General features: G+C 40.6%; 2 protein-coding genes across 2 annotated transcripts in view; one reads left to right on the forward strand and one right to left on the reverse strand.

Annotated features, from left to right (window-relative positions):
* LOC311141703 (collagen alpha-1(XXVII) chain B-like) overlaps positions 1-7369 on the forward strand; it is a 148877-nt gene extending 141508 nt beyond the window's left edge. Inside the window, 10 exon segments of the mRNA XM_084177123.1 lie at positions 670-732; positions 957-1010; positions 1123-1158; positions 1539-1592; positions 1723-1746; positions 1862-1927; positions 2266-2437; positions 2781-2890; positions 3112-3330; positions 5114-7369. Coding sequence (XP_084033249.1) covers positions 670-732; positions 957-1010; positions 1123-1158; positions 1539-1592; positions 1723-1746; positions 1862-1927; positions 2266-2437; positions 2781-2890; positions 3112-3330; positions 5114-5260 — 945 coding nt within the window. The 3' untranslated portion in view covers positions 5261-7369.
* An 84-nt stretch (positions 7370-7453) lies between these two features.
* On the reverse strand, positions 7454-9853 carry LOC311141705 (3-oxoacyl-[acyl-carrier-protein] reductase FabG). Its single transcript, XM_084177125.1, has 8 exons — positions 9725-9853; positions 9383-9553; positions 8899-9077; positions 8550-8643; positions 8233-8302; positions 8092-8128; positions 7934-7997; positions 7454-7662 (listed from the first exon to the last, which is right to left on the reverse strand). The coding sequence occupies exons 1-8, from the start codon at positions 9746-9748 to the stop codon at positions 7504-7506; spliced, it is 798 nt and encodes a 265-aa protein (XP_084033251.1). The 5' UTR covers positions 9749-9853; the 3' UTR covers positions 7454-7503.
* Between the last annotated feature and the right edge of the window lie 11027 nt (positions 9854-20880).

A 20880-nucleotide genomic window follows, 5' to 3' on the forward strand; every position in this document is an offset into this window, starting at 1 on the left:
GCTGCATTGGGACAGAAGAACGGTCCACAAGAAGTTTAACGCACCCACGGGTAATGTCACTTAACACGCCATAACTTTTGTTACTCTGCTACTCTGTAGTGATGTTGCTCTGCAGGTGCTGGCCAGCTGAGAAAACAGAGACGTTAGCAGGCTTTACTGTACTTTTAGGCAGTAATTTCGTGTGTCGTATGACTGCCAGTGCTCCACTTGGAGATTTTCCTACAGTGTTTCAGTTTGATATACAGTGTATGCACATTCACACAACACAGAGGATGCTAAGCAGATGAAATGCCCATATGGTGTAACCTTCCACTCATTTGGCCCAGACCGTCATACTTCACATTAAGTGTGCATTATCAATATGTATGTTTGTCAAAACATATATTTGTATCCAACAAGTTCTCACAGTCTCACGTCAGAATTAGATGTTCATCCATGTTTCTCAAACATCACATTTCGAAGTTGTTCCAAAGGTCACATTTCGAAGTGTTTAAGGTTAGGTTTAGGCATTAACTCCGAATGGTTAAGGTAAGGGTTAAGGTTTGGGATAAGCTTAAAACAAAAATATCAAAAACAACGTTTCCGCATCATCTCCCGACATCCTCAAACATGGATGGACGTCGAATATTGACTTGTATAATGAGTGACCTGGCTGTTGTATCTCCATAGGGACCTCCAGGAGATCTGGGCCCAGCCGGGATACAAGGACCAAAAGGGCCACATGGATTGATGGTAAGAAGAGCTTAGAAAAAATGTGGACATTATGAGCAGAGCCAGAGTTTTTACCTGACCAGGGAAAACTCTGGGCCGTAGTTGTAACTATAAAGCCTGTTTTTTTCCCTGGTTAGGCCAGGTGAAAAATTATTCTCTGCCTATTGTCACTGCCTTGTCAAACTGCCTGATCAGATATCTACCTATACTTCTACTTTATCACCATGGTTTTTCTCTCTCTCCAGGGTAATGTTGGTGCCATAGGCCCAGTTGGTATCATCGGCCCCAGTGGTAGTCCAGTATGTACATCATCATATCTCATACCCTCTGATATGCAAAACATGTTAACCCTCTCTCTTATTTGGCAATGATGGAGTGATTTCCCCTCTTTCTTTTCTCTATCTCCATCAGGGACCCCAAGGTGACAAAGGGAGTCGAGGGGAGATGGTGCGTGTCCATATCTTTGATGAATCCTATCCCCTATAGAAGAGGTTGTGTCTGAAATGGCACTCTATTCCCCATATAGTGGGTACCATTTTGGACACAACCCATGCTTAGCATTGACCACAGGAAGGATAGGGTGCTTAGTATGGAGAGCACTCTACTTAGAGTGCATTTAGCTTCGACGCCCAAAGGCCTTTTCATTTCCCTTAGTGCTCCTCTGTTATGGAATAATTTCAGAGTGAGGGATCACTGCTAGGCTGCTGCTTGATGCTGCTTTTGCTTCTCCTGGTAAAGGAGTTTAAATGACGAAATTCATTATATTGATAGGTCAAGACCAGTCCCCAGTTGAAGTATTATTGTCTGTTGTTTCTTTTCACAAACAGGGGGTGCAAGGACCAAGGGGCCCTCCTGGTCCTCGTGGACTGCCTGGGTCCCCAGTAAGTCCTCTGTGTTATTTATGTAACTCTGTGGCAGTGTTATCCTAATTGTATTATTCATTATTTTGTACACTGTACTATGACTGTACCATGCATTAAACCCCTCCTTTCTATTTCCTTTGGTTTCTAGGGTCTCCCTGGTTCTCTGACATTTGTAAGTCTGCTTTACCCTTACGTTAAAGCTTGACTGTCTCAGGAAGGATGAAGAGGATGGGTGAAAGTAGGTGTTCCAGGGTGGTCTTACTGTGTCATTGTGTCTTCTTTTCCAGAGAAAGGAGGCTATTGGAGCTGCTTTCCAAGTCATTATTGATTCCCATACTGCACTGAGGTCAGAGGTGAGTTCTTTGTGAGATGATCCCTTGGGAATTCATCAATGTGGCCAGAGGCTAACTGATCAATGTGGCCAGAGGACAATTGATCAATGTGGCCAGAGGATAATTGTGTGTGTTTATGTTAGTGTGTCAAATGTGGTGCACATCAAACATGGTGCCCGTTATATGGAGTTCGATGTACAAAACTGAAGTAAGCCTCTTACAAATCAATGATTATGGGCTACTGTAGGCTCCCCATATGTTGACTTTGTCTTCATACATTTTAGCACATTATCATGTCTGCCTATACAGTGGCAGTTTGGTTGGTGCTTAGTGTGACCGTTGTCCTCGTTCCATTCTAGAGTTACCATGACATGGACCTGCCCATGTTGGACCACCAGGGTACAGAGATCTTCAAGACCCTCCACTACCTCAGCACACTGATCCAGAGCCTGAAGAACCCGCTAGGCACCCACGACAACCCCGCACGCGTCTGCCGAGACCTCAAGGACTGTGAACAGAGGATGAACGATGGTAAAGAAGTTGGAACTAATGTCGTCTGAATGACAGGAAAAGCTGTGACACTATTTCCACAGAAAAATATAAGGTTCATTTATTCAGTTACTAGGTCCTAGGGCCAATAGTTTAGCCTGCACGTGCCTTTACAAGGAAAAACTCTGGGCTTGTATGTGCTATAACTACGGCCTAAACAATAAGTCTATACACCTGACGAAGCTAGTGACGCCTCTTCCAAAAGCACTACATCCTTGCCATAGCCCCTCAGCACTTAGCTGTCAATATGTGTCCACTCTGGTGAAATTACACTACTCCTGTATCCAAACTCCCTTTTCACTCAGTTTCTTTTCCATCCCTAAAGGCACTTACTGGATCGACCCAAACCTCGGCTGCTCGGCTGACACAATCGAAGTGACGTGTAACTTCAGCAGCGGCGGCCAGACCTGTCTGAAACCCATCACAGTATCCAAGGTCAGCATCAACTTCTATTTCTCTCATTATCTGGCTCATTTGAATTTCCTGTCTTTTGTGGCTTTTTGACAAGCCCTAACCTTTAACCTCAAATAGGATTTTGGGGGATTTAGTAATCTGGGCACCTAGAACCAGATCTTGCATGCCTGCTGGTGTTTCGTCTGTCACAAGAGACTAGGGATGGAATTGTAACGGTAGTTGATGTTTGTCTCCGTCTGCAGCTGGAGATTGGTGTAGGTCGCATCCAAATGAACTTCCTCCACCTCCTGAGCTCTGAGGCGGTGCAACACGTCACCATCCACTGCCTGAACGTCCCTGTGTGGGCCAACAGCTCCTCCCTGGAGCCCTCCCCCACCGCTGTGAGCTTCAAGGCCTGGAGCGGAGACATGATCCAGGCTGGAGGACTCTTAGAGCCCCACATAGTGAGAGATGACTGCTGGGTATGTTGACCAGTTATAGATGGTTCTGCAACATTTTGCATAAATGTGCCATTATACCATGTAATAAGGATACTATATTATTACTTATCTAACCAGAATGTAATTACCCAGTTGCACAGTGCCTTCAGAAATTATTCATACCCTTTGACTTATTCCACATTTGGTTGTGTTACCAGCCTGAATTCAAAATATATTTTTTTCTCACCCATCTACACACAATACCCCATAATGACAAAGTGAAAAAAATGTTTTATCAATTTTTGCAAATGTATTGAAAATATCTAATATATATAAGTATTCACATTCCTGAGTCAATACTTGTAGAATCAGCTTTGGCACCGATTACAGCTGTGAGTATTTCTGGGTAAGTCTCTAAGAGCTTTCCACACCTGTATTGTGCCACATTTGCCCATTATTATTTCCAAATTCTTTAAGCTCTATCAAATTGGTTGTTGATCATTATTAGACACCCATTTTCAGGTCTTCAAGTAGATTGTAGTCAAAACTGTAACTCGGCCACTCAGGAACATTCACTGTCTTCTTGGTAAGCAACTCCAGTGTAGATTTGGCCTTGTGTTTTAGGTTATTGTCCTGCTGAAAGGTGAATTCATCTCTCAGTGTCTGGTGGAAAGCAGACTGAACCAGGTTTTCCTCTAGGATTTTGCCTGTGCTTAGCTCTATTCCGTTTATTTATTTTTCTGAAAAACTCCCCAGTCCTTAACGATTACAAGCGTACCCGTAACATGATACAGCCATCTCTATGCTTGAAAATATGGAGAGTGGTACTCAATAATGTGTTGTATTGGACATGCTCAAAACATAACACTTTGTATTCAGGACAAAAAGTTAATTGCTTTGCCATATTTTTTACAGTATTACTTTAGTGCCTTGTTGCAAACAGGATGTATGTTTTGGAATATTTGTATTCTGTCAGGCTTCCTTCTTTTCACTCTGTCAATTAGATTAGTATTGTGGAGTATCTACAATGTTGTTGATCCATCCTCAGTTTTCTCCTATCACAGCCATTAAACTTGATAACTGTTTAAAGTCACCATTGGCCTCATAGTGAAATCCCTGAGTGGTTTCCTTCCTTTCCGGCAACTGAGTTAGGAAGGACGCCTGTATCATTTCTGTGACTGGATGTATTGATACACCATCCAAAATTTAACGAATAACTTCACCGCGCTCAAAGGGATATTCAATGTCTGTTTTTTTTTCCTTCTTTCTGAGGCATTGGAAAACCTCTGTGGTCTTTGTGGTTGAATCTGTGTTTGAAATTCACTGCTCGAATGAGGGACCTTACAGATAATTCTGTGTGTGAGGTACAGAGATGAGGTAGTCATTCAAAAATCATGTTAAACACTATTATTGCACACAGAGTGAGTCTGTGCAACTAATTAATGTGACTTGTTAAGCACTTATTGACTCAAGACATTTCAGCTTTTCATTTTTTATTAATTTGTAAAAATGTCAAAAAACATAATTTCACTTTGACATTATGGGGTATTGTGTGTAGGCCAGTGACAAAACTCTGAATTAAATCCATTTTAAATTCAGGCTGTAACAACACAATTCAGAAAAAGTCAAGGGGTGCGACTGTGAATACATTCTGAAGGCACTGTATATCATATCAATCTGCAAATAGTGCAAAGCATGACGAAATACTGTTCAGTCTCTGCATTTTATGTTATGCACTCCATGCTCCAATATTCAAACTGTTTTGTTCTCTTATTTCCACATCTCACAAAGATTTTCTAACCAGCTGAACTTGCTTGTCTTTCAGATCAAAGATGGCCGCTGGCACCAGACCCATTTCATCTTCCAGACCCAGGACCCCAACTTACTCCCTATCCTGGATGTGTATAACCTACCAGCCACAGAGCCTGGCTCGCACTACCACCTAGAGGTGGGCCCTGTGTGCTTCTTATAGAGGCCTGTTGTTATAGAAACCCAAAATACAGTACATACACAGCCTCCTCATAGGAGTGACTTAAGGGGGGATGGCGGAGGTTAGGAGGGGCTCCCTGTCCCCATATACTGGGGCCCATCAGAAGATGCAGGGCAGGTCAGGTCCCTTACCCTCCAGCATATGCTCGGACTGCAGAAACATAAAGGAGGCGCCATTGAGGGACGGACCAGGAGAAACTGCAGAGATACTGGGGCGTCTCGCACTATAGTTCCTACCGCCTGCCCGAGGAGAAGATATTAAGCTTTGGCTTCTTTCAGGGACTTGTTTTACTGTTGCACGGCACGAGCCCTGAATGCCAGAGTGAGAGAGAAAAATAATATGACAATCTCTCTTCTGACATCATCACACTTGGACAACGTTTTTTAACTTATTCCTTTTCATGGTCTGAACTCAACATGTAATGAAAGATGTGTAAAGTGATAGGAAACGATTATACATGTATTAGCATATTATGCAGTACATCTTGTCTTTTTTTAAATGTCATACATACACATATATTATTTATACATGTTATATGTATATCTTAATATAAAAGTGCAATATATATATCTCGTTCTGCAGTTTTTCAAAGCAATTCAGGTTTACAGTGATCTCAAAACATTGGATATAATATTATCATAACATTCAGGTGTAGGCATAGTTCCTAGCATACATCCACAGGTGTATGCTTCCCATCCATCTTCTCCTGCTTAGTCTGCAGATGAGGTATGAATCTACTTGTGACTAGGTGCAGACGAAATGCCCACCAGTCTACGAAAAACGAGTGAATTGAAGCTTGAGGTAAGAGAGTGGATCCAGAAGTGTCAGATTGTCTGCCTACCTCCCATCTCTCAACTAGCTTCGGTGCTTTCAAATAAAAAAGAAACAGAGATGATGATACCTGATACCTTCAGCTAAAATAATTAACTGACTCCTGTGGTGGGTCTTGTTTAATCCTGACAGAATATATCTACATGCCTTTTATACTTCAAAAGGGAATATTTTTTTATACATTATGAATGCAAAGAAGAAGAAAAATTATTACATTCATTTTTCAAGCTAGCAAAACAGCATTTTCCCCATGCATCATTATTTTACCCCCTTTCTACGAGTCTGAAGCTATTATGGAAGATTTAGGTCTTATTTTTACGATTTGTTGAAAATGTATAAATGTGTATAATTATGCAAAGCTTTGTTTTATACAGTGGATCCCAACATGCTAATTTATGTTATTTAATGTCCATGGGTTTTGCGACTATCTGTCATCTATTACACTTCCTATCATCAGCAGAGCATTTTTTTATTTTGTATACATTTGGGGATTCATGGATTTCGTTTTATATTTGTTTGTTTTTGAAAATCAAAACTGTACTGTATTTGGACCGTTTTCAATGCTTTTACACCTTACTGTTTTACACCTTATTGTTGACCATGTTTGTGATACTCTACAGGCCAACCAACCATAAACTCAGAATACCTCTCATATCACACAACTCAAAAGAGCCCTACATTTGCATTTCTTTCATTACTATAAGCATAACACATTTACTGAGTGAAACAGCAGATTTATGTTTAGGGGAAGGGATAGATGTTATTAGTGGTTATAATGTTCATTCATTCATCTTTGCAGGTCCTCTGTCTGTCAGCTTCATAATATTGCAGCTTCTAGTTTTCAACACTTTCATTTTCTTCAACATTCAGGTGTTCAATAAATATTTGAAACCCAAGAAGATCAATGTGTTTCAATCGAGTCATTCTCTCATATAAGGTAATCATCAATCAACTTAAATTGTCAGCTACAAAGACACCTTTAGCGGAGTTAGTTTTCAATAAAATATTGAATTCATTATTATCATAGTGCATACTCTGAGGCTTTACATTTTTGTATAGCTAATGTATTATTGCAACTGAAATATGAAAGGTTTTTCCTTTTGAAGTGTCAAGTCTTACACTTCACATATTTACCACATGAGGGCACTCATGTCCCATTTTGAAACCCAATCTCCCATCTAAGCGTACAGTCATCTAGATGAACGCAGAAGAACTAAAGGATCTTGACATTATTTATATTTTATAGCCCTAGACTAGGCCATACTCTACAGTTCATTATATTCTGTCTGTCTAGACTTGATAGATAAAAATTAAGAAAAATAAAAAATGACACAAACCAAGTGAGACAGTTCAGGTTTGTATTGGCTGCCAGTCACTGATGATGTCACAGGATATTATCTTGGACACATGGCGTGGCGGCCACCGTCCACGGGTAGGTTGACCCCGGTAATGAAAGTGGCAGCGTCTGACGCGAGGAAGGCTATGGCATGGGCCACCTCCTCCACCTCACCTGGTCTCCCCAGGGCATGGGTCTGCTTACACTTCTCAAGGAACTGAAGAGGGGAGGAGAGAGGAAAATGAAGAGAAAGAGAGATGGGGTAGAAGGAGACAGTAAGTGAGTGAGTGATTGAGTTGAGTGAGACAGAGAAATAGAAAACGATTGCATTATAGCTAGGTGACTGACAAAATTCTGTCATATAGTAAGCCATGTGCTCTCTAAACATTGAAATTCTACAGTATACATACACTTTGGAACCCCAACCAGTGAACACAACCTTGTAAAACATGATGTGTGAGGTCCCTCTGTATAACATAGTAGGTTACCTGAGCATACTGTTCCTCATCCAGCCCTGCTCTCCTGTGGACATCTGTTATGATCACACCAGGACTGGAGGGGGAAAGACAACAGAGAGGGAGATCAATATGTTGTAATAAATACATAATACGTAATAATTAGGTAGCAAAACATAGACTTCACATACCAGACAGAGTTCACTCGCACTTGCTTCGACGCTAGCTCTGGAAGAAATATGAGTCGTATGAGTACCTCCTGTATTTTCCCCCGGCATAATAATACATATTACAGAAAGTAGAATGAAAAGTGAAAAACAAATTGTTCTTACCAAGTGCTATGCATCGTGTGAATTGGTCAATAGCGGACTTGGACATACAATAGGCAAGGACACCTGGGAACTAGAACAAAATGTTGTGTGCATCAGAAATCATACTGGAATAGAGTGTCACAGGTGGGATCTGAAGCTCAGTCTCCAACGTCTTAACCATTAGGCTAAGAGTACATTTCCATCTTGGGCAGAAGGTGACACTAATTATTTATTTTTTGTCAAAGGCAGGGCTACCTCATCAAGAGAATGAGTCCGACTCACCTCCGCTACAACAGAATGATAAAGCAACACACAGACGATGGTCTGGTAATACTTACTGATCGTTGCCCATTGACGCTGGACACATTGACGATAGAACCCTTAGTCTTGATGAGGTGGGGCACACACAGCTGAGTCAGATGGTACACTGATCTGTGGAATAACAAAACAAAGGTTCAGAAAGAAAAGGGGGGGGGAAACAGTCCAAGTAGAGATGTTAGTGTCTGAAACATACCGACATGATCTTCTAGTACATCATTTTGCATAACAATGCACTGCAATGAATAAATACAGAACATGGATAGTTTGTGGTGCCCTAGATATGTAATTCAAGGCCCTACATTACATATCATCTTCAGTCTATCATGAAGTCTATTCCTCAGGGTATTACAGGTCTGCTAATCCTACCTGACGTTGACGTTCATGACCTTGTCATACTGAGCCAGGTCACCTGTCTCAATGCTGCCCATGGCCAGGATGCCAGCGCTGTTGATCAGCACATCCAGCCGGCCAAAGTGGGCAATGGTCAGTTCCACGGTCTTCTTTACAGTGTCCTCGTTAGTCAGGTCCCCTGGTACAAGCAAGGGCTGGTGGGCAGCAATGGACAGAGCATGTTACTCATTCATCACTTTTGTTACAGTGGTGTTGTCATAATACAGCTATTGCAATTAGGAGCGTTCGATATAGCACGCCACGGGCACTAGTGGGCGGATTTTGCACATTTTCATTTAATCCATTCCATTATACTGACAACCCACACACCTATGCAGCAGGACTGAATGTAGAACGTTATAGCTAGCTACTTTGTAACAAGCACAACACCATGTCAGCGTAAACGACCTGTTACATTGTATCAACATGACAATGACATGAATTGCACACTGGACTGTACCTCGGCAGCACCCAGGTCCGTGCACTGTTTGGCTATGTTGGTGAGGTTTTCCACGTCGCGCCCGTTCAATGCGAGTAAGGCACCAAGTTTAGCGAACATGATGCTTGTCCCTGCCCCGATGCCCGAGCTGGCACCTGTGATCAGAGTCACTTTGCCTTTCAAAGATGATACCTAAAGAGACAAAAATCAATGTAAACAAAAACATTAACGTCCAGTGAAGCTACCATCTGGATCTGCTGCTTGCGAGAGTTTACAACAGATTTTAGCAGACAGATAAGGCAATAGGCATCGTTTGACAATGTGCTAATCCAACATGAGCATGCACAAATCATTCGGACTCACCTTAAATCCTTCCTCTGAAGCCATAACTGCTTTTAAATGACCACAATTAGGTTTAAATCAGTGAAATCTGTCAAATTCACTCGTGGCAGTGCTCAGCAACTCTGTCCCACGGTATTTACGCAAGTTTCTGACGTCATCAAAATGAGACCAGAAATGGCAGAATGTAGTTTTCTTTATGGATTTCACAAACCAAGGAGAGTCAAGTTTATCATCATGATGTACAAATTAAAATACACACTTTATTACAAATATTTTATTTGGTACAAAATGTAAAACACAATAATATATAAAACAAAAATAATATTATTGGAGAAACAAATCTGCAAGCATTGAATTACAGAATTTGTTTAGAATCATAGCATGTGTGTTGGCTCAATATTAGACCTCTAGCACAAAACATAGAAGCTAAAAACTGGTTTTCATAGTTTCTTGTTCATTCTCCAATCAGAACGGTCTACCGATTATGGATGTAGCTTCAGACGTGGGATATATACGATTTGATTTATTTGACCATTAAAAAATATATAATACAACCACACATGTGGATACAATGCATTTAAAAATCATAGAGGATAACAAAAAAACTTTTTTTTCCCATTGCAGTCCTCTTGTAAACAGAATATATAATAAAAAAAATGAACAACAAATGAAAGATGGAAAACAAATGGTGTTGAGGCAGTTCGGAAAAGTCAGTATGGCTTGAGCAGAGGGCGCATCGATGGTACAGTACAGCCAATGAGAAAGTCAGTCTGTCAGACAAGCCAGGAGCTCTTTATCAGGGCCATCAGGGCCCATCGCTTTGTCAGACTGCAGTAAAGCGACAGAAAATCAACCACACATCAGCAGTGGTCAGGAAAAGTCCCTCTGCCTCTCTGACATCTCAGACACCCCAGTCTCCACCTTCCAACCCGCAGGTGAAACAAAATAGCCTGAGCTGCTGCTGCATTATTTAAATGCTAACTTTAGCCATTCAGCTAGCTAGCTAGCCAAGGCAAACAAATTTAACACCAAAGTCCTGTAACTTTGACATTGAAGACCACCATATTTATGTGATCAAAACAGAGATTTATCAACAACAAAAAAGTTCATTTAAAAATATAACAAAAAACACTTACAAATTATTAAATATTTACAAAATATAAAGGAGCACTCTGCCTAAGCGACCTCACAGCGTTATGGCAGATAGTGTTGGGACATGCTGCTAGCAGGTACAGTCATTGGATCATGAGTTTAAACAAAGTCTTAAACGCATTCGCTATGGAATGGCCGTAGACCTCAACTTATTAATTAATCAGAGGTCTAATATTGGGCTATGTGTGTGTACCAGTGGTGGTCGGTGCCGTTTAAGATGAGGGAGGATGATACATTTTTTTAGGAGCATGGCCTCTATTACAGCATATTGGATGACTGTCATTCATATTCCATTCACCCAGCTCAATGTAACATCGATAGCTTTAGGCTACTACATGATACTCAACATTTCCCTATCTCATCATGAGGTTGCTACAACCTAACCTATGAATTAAAGTTTACAACGTCGAGAGAAAAATGTGAGTAATCAAGGTAACAGACAGTAACACATTCAATACACACTCTTGCCTGCATCTAGCTGATCTAGGATGTAATCATTAGTCCAACAGTTGCAAACGAGAGTTTCTATTAGACAAATTCAGGCATGTTTATCCCCATTTGGTTCCGTTTGCTTCCGATTAATAAATGTTTTTCAACCGAATCGGTGGAATGAATATGCCCCTGAGCACATGCAAACACAGTTTACTTTCATAGCAGCCACATACAAACATCATGATCCCTTTGATCGTTGTATAATTAGTTATCGCATCTACACGATCTCCTCCTCTCACCTTGTCCCTTTGCTTGTGGACTTCAGTGCACAACACATCAGCTGTCTGTGACCAAGCCAAACCTTCATATCATAACCGCTAACCACTACACACAGCCTACATCGTTGTCACCATATTAGCTAACGTCATAATCAACATAGCTACTAGAACTAACATGTTAGTAAACCCGCTACAATCAATACAACTCAGATTTGGCTTGGAAACACGATAACGTTTCAAAAGAAGGCAAATAATTAGAAGGAAACCTTTTGTCATGATTGTGATGTTACCAGATTGACTTTAGATGCAGTATGACTTTAGCCAGCTAACTAAGATTGAGGGGACCACCATATGTTAGCTAGCTAACATTACCATTGCTAGCTATTTTTGACAAACGTTAATAGTAACAGTAATGGCAACATTGCCATCTCTCTAAAGTAATTTTGACAACATCATAACATGGCGTACTTTAGCAATGCCATCGTATTTCCATGCCACTCTAAATGTGTGTAATTTAGACAAAATAGACACATTAGCCTCCAAGGTGCAAACCATGTCTAGGGCACAAATAAATATTAGATGCAGCTATGGTGGTACTAACTAACTCATGTCTAACTACAACCATGTACTAACTAACAGCAACACACTCAAACCAACCCAGGGCCATAGCAAAACATTTGTCACAGTTGGTTGCATAGTGTAACGGCGTCACCGGCCTGAATCGAATCCAATCTGGAGTCAGTCAGTCTACATTTGTAAAGCATAGAATTAGCTACCAAACGTTATTTCTCGAGTTACAGTATATAATTAAGGGATGATGACAATCGTTGAACCTGTTTTTCTGTTAGACAAAGTGTACAGTTGGGTGTCAGACTGATCCCCTTGTCATAAACGGGTGCCGGGACCTACCAGAAGGAGCAAAGGTGAGTATGATAACATGTCCAGCAATGTGATTGCAATGGTTTAGCAACCTCCAAAAATAATTTCATTCACTGTTCACTTGCTATTTTCACAGCTTGTCAGGCAAGACCTCAGAATAAAAGTGTGTAATGCGACACAAGTACCTCCGTTGTTGTCAGTCTCCCTTGACTCCTATGAAAAGGACATGCCATCATGAAGCCTCTGATAGTGAACCGAGTTACTGCCCTGATGACACAGACAGCTTCATCAACAAAGACAGCTTATGTGTGTTATGTGAAATGTGAAAAGTTGTATTAAAAAAGACCCAACTTGATAAACTATCAAGTTGCTGTGAGCATTCCTATGAATGGAACAGTCAGCCACATGTTGGCAAGTATCCGGCCAGCAACCTTCCCCTGTCAGTGGCAACAGCTTTCACAGGCTCATAATTTGTACAAATACAGAAGGTAACCCACTTCATTACTTTGAAACATTTGATAACCCAATTTTGAAACATAATATATGTAAACTGACATTATTTGTTGCTTATTTTCTACTTCTTAGATGCATATAATGTCCAGTGCATAACCTAGCCTGTTGAAACATAGCAGCGTAGATCAGCTCCTGGCCCCTCATCAAAGATACTGGTCGGTCACACACAAATATACACATACACACTGAATACATTATCAATGGTGGTTATGATTAGCCTGGTGGAACCAGCCTGTTCGCTGTGTTCACCGTTCTATTTCACTTTACATTTTATGATATCTGAAGTCAAATAGAAAAGTGAACGTAGCGATCAGGTTGGTTCCACCAGGATAATCATAACCACCATTGATAATGTATTCAGTGCTCTATGTGTGAATGTATTTGTGTGTGACTGACCAGTATCTTTGATGAGGGGCCAGGAGCTGATCTACGCTGCCATGCCCATTAATGGGGCTCTGGCAAAAATCTCACGTCCAACCTCACCTCTTGCCTGCTTACTAACGGTCATCGATGGGGAGAACATAATTAGGTAGGTTTAGTCTGACATGTTCAAACTTCAACATAGTACATGTTTGTGTGTCAGATATCACCTATCCTTAACTGCCATTGGTAATAGAACAGTGACTGTGTGTATGTGTTCACAGATGCATGAGACGCAGAGAGACCTGGCCCTCAACACATCCACAATGAGATGATTACTAATAATACAGCACAGCACTAATGTCCAGTAATAGCAACACCCTTTTCATTCCATGTGTCACTGATGAACTCTGCCTCAACTCTGCCTATTTCTGCAGATGGACTGGAGATGCTTTTGCCAGATGGCAGCCTCAGTCATTTGATGGGGAGACCATAATTGGGTAGGTTTTATCTGACCTGTTCAAACTTCAACATAGTACATGTTTGTGTGTCAGATATTACCTATCCTAAATGCCATTGGGAATAGAACAGTGACTATGTGTGTATGTGTTCACAGAAACATGTATGGAGGCAGCACATGGAGACTTGCAAGATGATGTGACGGGCTTGATACTGATGTCTCTGAATGGAGAGAGACCTGGCACTCTGCATACACATTTTACTAGACACAACCCTTACTTGTATTGTCTTTTTTATTATTCAATTGAATGGTATCAGTCAATATGGGGAAGGAGAAACACTGTGGATTTCCAGGATCAGGAAACTCCTGTTGTATACAGGACACCACAGAGGAATGTATGACCACTCTGACATGTTTGCCAAGGTAGCTACATTACCACCAGACAAAATGCTGATAGGCACAGTATCTGTATCGGCTGGGAATGACAAGGAAAGATGAAAGGTGCACATTGTTATATTAGCTGAACCCTGCTTCTATGGTATTATGTACAGGGTTGGTTATTCTACATGGACCTGTTACTACATTTGAAAGTTATCAAAACACTTACTTTAGAATATCTACATAAATTCAGCAATTGCATTTTTCGCATATTACTCTGTGCTTCTACATCTGCATTGCTTGCTGTTTGGGTTTTTAGGCTGGGTTTCTTTATAAGCACTTTGTGACATCTGCTCGTGTAAAAAGGGCTTTATAAATTAATTATTCAAAGGTAATTTGCTGTCATTTGATTGCTGTTTTGTTTCATATTGTGTTTGATTGTTGTGTTGCTGTGTTCAGGTCACCCCTGTGAATGAGACCCTGGTCTCAATGGGTTTTCCCTGAATAAATAAAGAATACATAAATAACAAAAAGCTCACCATACATCTGCCTGTAATTATTGAACTCAACCTGCAGGAGATTTGTTTGTTGTGATTGAGTGGGGGGAAACAGCTGCAGAGAAAGTTCTGACAGATGGGTGTGTCTTGGTGGTGGCAAGGACACACCCAAAAAACACCCACATCAAACCACACCCCAAGCCAACTCACGTTTGGTTTCTGTCATGGCCGCCAGCATTTCCTGAGGAGCAAGATAAAAAACGAGGCCAAATCAGCGGGTGCGGTTCCCCTTTAAAAAAACTCAAAATAACCTATAATTTCCATTCTGAAAGCGTTAATAAAACCTCCCAGGAAAACTTTCAAGGAACCAGAGTAAAACGTTCTCAGAACCTCCTTGCAACCTAAAAATAAACATTCCTAGAACAGGCAAAATGTTCACTTCTGTTACCAGTCAGGAAATGTATGGCTTCGTTCCCACCACCAGTGTGAAACCAAAAACATACATTCCCACAACTTCCAAGGACAGCTACTCCAAGTATCAGCACGCTTTTTCAATTTGCTTGTAGTCTTGTTTTCTCCATACATTTTCCCTGACACCCAAAAGTTCTCGTTATATTTTGAATGCTTAGCAGGACAGAAAAATGATCCAATTCACGCACTTATCAAGAGAACATCCCTGGTCTACCCTACTGCCCTGGTCTACCCTACTGACTCTGATCTGGCAGACTCACTAAACACACATGCTTCGTTTCTAAATTATGTCTGAGTGTTGGAGTGGCTATCCGTAAATTAATAAAACAAGAAAATGGTGCCGTCTGGTTTGCTAAATATAAGGAATTCAAAAATATTTATACTTTTTATCTTGATTTAAGTATATTTTAGCAATTACATTTACTTTTGATACTTAAATATATTTAAAACCAAATACTTTTAGACTTTTACTCAAGTAGTATTTTACTGGCTGACCTTCACTTTTACTTGAGTCATTTTCTATTAAGGTATCTTTACTTTTACTCAAGTGTGACAATTGGTTATTTTTTCCACCTCTGAAAGTGGTCAAAATAAATATAGCTAGTTGTGCAAGACATTTTATAGATAAAAGGATAAGTAGCATACCGTTTTTAAATGTGTGCATGTTTTTTCCCTCCATGTAAACAGCTGTTTCAATGTGGGTGTGGTATATTTCCAAACTCTTCCGCAAAGGATACAAGAAGGATGCACTTCAGTATCCTCTGCCAAAGGAGGCAATCGAGGAGAGGAGGAAACTCCTCTGCTCACATATCAACACATTTACACTCTACTCCATATGGGGACCACTTATCGGTTTATGGGTCACCGAGGGGAGGAGGACGGAGGAGTCGAGGAGAAAACAACCAATTGAGACTCCCCCTCTTCATGCTGACTGCATGTATGGGTTATCTACTATTTCTCACTGGTTGGTTCTGTTTTATGGTGATGGTGAGAGGCCCTCTACAGCAGATGACGATACTAGACAAGTTATAGGCCAGGGATCAGAAAATGTGACTGTCAATTATGAAGATTTTTTAGTAAACTATTGGATAAACAAAGTTAAATCACAGACATGACAAACATATAGTAAGGATTCTCTGTTGCTAGGCAAGAACTTGAATGGTTCCTTTCACTGGGTTTGGGTGTGTGTGTGAAGTGGGGATCTGACCTAGGGTCGAATTCCTCGTTCTTACCTAATCCATGGCTGTCCTACCTTATCAGGGACTGAAACCAGACTGTGACCTTTTGCCTCTATCCTCAAACAAAGTGGAAAGAGCGGCGCCTGAGTTGAACAGAGTTTATACTAATCATGAGTAATTACAGCATGACGGGAGGGAAGAGAGGAGTGGGTTTGGGTACGTTCGAAAGATTGAGTGTGGACCTGTCATGTCCAACAATCAATCTTAAGGTCAAGCCAGGGAGAGCCGGGGTTGAACAGAGTTTAAACTGAACATGATTGTTTTTGCTAAATAAGGGCTGGATTGAATATACAGTGGGGGAAATAAGTATTTAGTCAGCCACCAGTTGTGCAAGTTCTCCCACTTAAAAAGATGAGAGAGGCCTGTAATTTTCATCATAGGTACACGTCAACTATGACAGACAAATTGAGAATAGAAATCCAGAAAATCACATTGTAGGATTTTTAATGAATTTATTTGCAAATTATGGTGGAAAATATGTTTAGGTCACATAATATAATTTCAAAGTATGCATAAATGTGTCTGCAATATAATACATATGGCAAAAACGAATGTAGACTTTAATAATTATATTTCTATAGCTTCCAAAATATTTTTTACAATGCTGTGGGAGTGCCAAGATGGAGGCACCATGGCTTCAACACAACACCCCTATCAGAGACCTAGTGTTTATATAAATCATTGGTACTGACCTGGTAGCAACAAACCTACCGATTCTAGATTGCAGAATCTTTCCGAGTTGGTTTAACGTTGGACCAGAACAAACATTAGCAAGATAGCTAACAAGCTTGTGTGTGCAGAGCAGCACTAGAATTAAAAACACATCTTACCTTTTTGTAGTTAATAAATCCAATGTGAAACGTGATAACTATTGTATCCGTAACTAGCATTGAAAAAGTCAATCCATTCTTCTCTGTTTAAACATCTCTCCCTAATTTCAGAATTATGCTTGTAACATCATCAATAGGCTACAGTAACCTATGCTTCAGAGGGGAGGGGCAGTTAGCCTACACACACGCACACCTACAGGCAAAGATTTCTAGCTGTCAAGCAGAAGCTGGAATAAGTTTTCTGAGTGACAGAGTGAGGGATTTTCATAGGCGCTTTGTTGCAATTTTTGTGGGATTGGAAAAACAATCTGAAATGTAAAAGCACATTATTAACCGACTGGTGGCTTCAAAGCCTCTCAATGGCCAATACATAGTATCAGCAATCAAGGGTTTATATACATCATTGGGTCTTTGCTGTGTAAACACCAAAGAGATTGACTGCCGACACTGTTCAGAGGTGCCAAGTACTGTCAGCAGGCAAACATTTGACAATCCTACCTGAGTGTCTGAGTTTTAAATCAAATGAATAGGTGTGAGACTACAAACTCTCATGTGTTCTCTTCTTTTTACAGGTGATCAAAAATCTAAATATTGCTGAGAACCATTACTGCATTTACTAAACATCTTCGAAATAAACAGTTTTAATCAATGCCTTGTTTTACTATGTTATATTTATCAAGGCACTGCCAATAGCTCTGTGACAGTGACCTTGGACTACACCCTGTTGTGGAGTTCAGAGCTGAACCGATGGTGCTATGATGTAGAGACTGCTACTGCTGCAACTCAAACTGATTTCACAGATAAGCTCTACCTGTGTATTTATATTCCTTAATGTCTCAAGCTCTACCCAGCTAGCACATTTGGTTCCTTGGAAGTTGTGGGAGCATACGTTTTTGGTTTCCTACTGGTTCTGGTAACAAAGCCATAACTTTCCTGACCGGTAAAACTGAAAGTTTTTAAAACTTTCTTATAACGGAAGTGAAAATTTCACCTGTTCTGGGAACTACAATTTTTTGGTTGCAGGAATGTTCTGAGAACGTTTTACTCTGGTCCCCTAAGAGTTTTCCTGGGTGGTTTTATTAACGTTCTGAGAATGGAAATTATAGGTTATTTGAAGGTAATTAAATAACATTCTGGGAACATTCTCTAAATGTTGTGAATTTTGGGGAATTAAATGTAAAGGTTATTTTGAGTTTTTTTTTTTACTTCCTTAAAACTTTCACTAAATGTTACAATAAGACTTTTAATAACACTGCTAGCTTAGGTTAACTGTTTTGAACTCCAAGCACAGATGGGACACATGGAAATGAATTTGCTTAGGCATTAATCATGCAAACACATTCCTTTTTTATTGCGGCACGGCGTCAGTGAGATTAAAACCTATGATCTTCTGCTCTCAAGCCATGGAATTAATCCACTGCGCCACCAGTTTGAAGCTAGCATGCTATGTTTTTTTAAATGCATGCAAAGCTGTTCATTTCAGTCTATTCAAACAGACCCCATTTCAAAGGAAACAAGCACTCATTAAGGTCATTTAACAAGATCGAGGATAGAGAGTTGTGTTGAAGGAATGTATATGTTTTTAAATAACATTCTTCGAACGTTCTCCGAATGTTACTGTGTTGTTGTGGTTTTTATCAAAAGTTTTCTTAATGTTCTGAGAACATGACTTTAAATAGAACCATGACGAAACCTGCAGAAAACATTATGCTGAGGTGCTGAAATTCCCACAGAAGAACGTTGTTTCTCAACGTTCTCAAACTACAGTGGGGAGAACAAGTATTTGATACACTGCCGATTCTGCAGGTTTTCCTACTTACAAAGCATGTAGAGGTCTGTATTTTTTATCATAGGTACACTTCAACTGTGAGAGACAGAATCTAAAACAAAAATCCAGAAAATCACATTGTATGATTTTTAAGTAATTAATTTGCATTTTATTGCATGACATAAGTATTTGATCACCTACCAACCAGTAAGAATTCCGGCTCTCACAGACCTGTTCATTTTTCTTTAAGAAGCCCTCCTGTTCTCCACTCATTACCTGTATTAACTGCACCTGTTTGAACTCGTTGCCTGTATAAAAGACACCTGTCCACACACTCAATCAAACAGACTCCAACCTCTCCACAATGGCCAAGACCAGAGAGCTGTGTAAGGACATCAGGGATAAAATTGTAGACCTGCACAAGGCTGGGATGGGCTACAGGACAATAGGCAAGCAGCTTGGTGAGAAGGCAACAACTGTTGGTGCAATTATTAGAAAATGGAAGAAGTTCAAGATGACGGTCAATCACCCTCGGTCTGGGGCTCCATGTAAGATCTCACCTCGTGGGGCATCAATGATCATGAGGAAGGTGAGTGATCAGCCCAGAACTACACGGCAGGACCTGGTCAATGACCTGAAGAGAGCTGGGACCACAGTCTCAAAGAAAACCATTAGTAACACACTACGCCGTCATGGATTAAAATCCTGCAGTGCACGCAAGGTCCCCCTGCTCAAGCCAGCGCATGTCCAGGCCCATCTGAAGTTTGCCAATGACCATCTGGATGATCCAGAGGAGGAATGGGAGAAGGTCATGTGGTCTGATGAGACAAAAATAGAGGTTTTTGGTCTAAACTCCACTCGCCGTGTTTGGAGGAAGAAGGATGAGTACAACCCCAAGAACACCATCCCAACCGTGAAGCATGGAGGTGGAAACATCATTCTTTGGGGATGCTTTTCTGCAAAGGGTACAGGATGACTGCACCGTATTGAGGGGAGGATGGATGGGGCCATGTATCGCGAGATCTTGGCCAACAACCTCCTTCCCTCAGTAAGAGCACTGAAGATGGGTCGTGGCTGGGTCTTCCAGCATGACAACGACCCGAAACACACAGCCAGGGCAACTAAGGAGTGGCTCCGTAAGAAGCATCTCAAGGTCCTGGAGTGGCCTAGCCAGTCTCCAGACCTGAACCCAATTGAAAATCTTTGGAGGGAGCTGAAAGTCCGTATTGCCCAGCGACAGCCCCGAAACCTGAAGGATCTGGAGAAGGTCTGTCTGGAGGAGTGGGCCAAAATCCCTGCTGCAGTGTGTGCAAACCTGGTCAAGACCCACAGGAAACATATGATCTCTGTAATTGCAAACAAAGGTTTCTGTACCAAATATTAAGTTCTGCTTTTCTGATGTATCAAATACTTATGTCATACAATAAAATGCAAATGAATTACTTAAAAATCATACAATGTGATTTTCTGGATTTTTGTTTTAGATTCCGTCTCTCACAGTTGAAGTGTACCTATGATAACAATTACAGACCTCTACATGCAATTACAGACCTCTACATGCTTTGTAAGTAGGAAAACCTGAAAAATTGGCAGTGTATCAAATACTTGTTCTCCCCACTGTATATGAAAACATGTCAAACCACTTGACGAATATTCTAAGAACATTACCAAAAACGTAAGGAAAATTAAAGGAAACGTTCTGTTAAAGTAATGAAACACCATGAAAATAACGTTTTTGTCAAGTTCCTTAAATGTGCTGAGACCTTTGGTTCTCTCTGTACACAAAGAACAACATGTTCAAATGTCTATTAGAAAATCTGAAATCTCTTTTTCAAAAATGTAATTTCATAACCATATCAAGCCTCTTGATTTTTGTGGTTGTCATGGTTAGGCAGCATAAAGTGCTCAATTTATCCAAACA

The sequence above is a fragment of the Coregonus lavaretus genome (assembly GCF_964263955.1).
Source record: "Coregonus lavaretus genome assembly, chromosome: 14".
Lineage (NCBI taxonomy): Eukaryota > Metazoa > Chordata > Actinopteri > Salmoniformes > Salmonidae > Coregonus > Coregonus lavaretus.

Bases quoted from the DNA above. Each gene is read 5' to 3' on its own strand.
- LOC311141705 (XM_084177125.1), bottom strand. From the start codon at position 9,748: ATGGCTTCAGAGGAAGGATTTAAG. The intron at 8,303-8,549 runs GTAAGTATTACC...ATTTTGTTCTAG, and splicing joins GCGTCAATGGGCAACGATCA to TTCCCAGGTGTCCTTGCCTA. The intron at 8,129-8,232 runs GTAAGAACAATT...TATTTCTTCCAG, and splicing joins CACACGATGCATAGCACTTG to AGCTAGCGTCGAAGCAAGTG.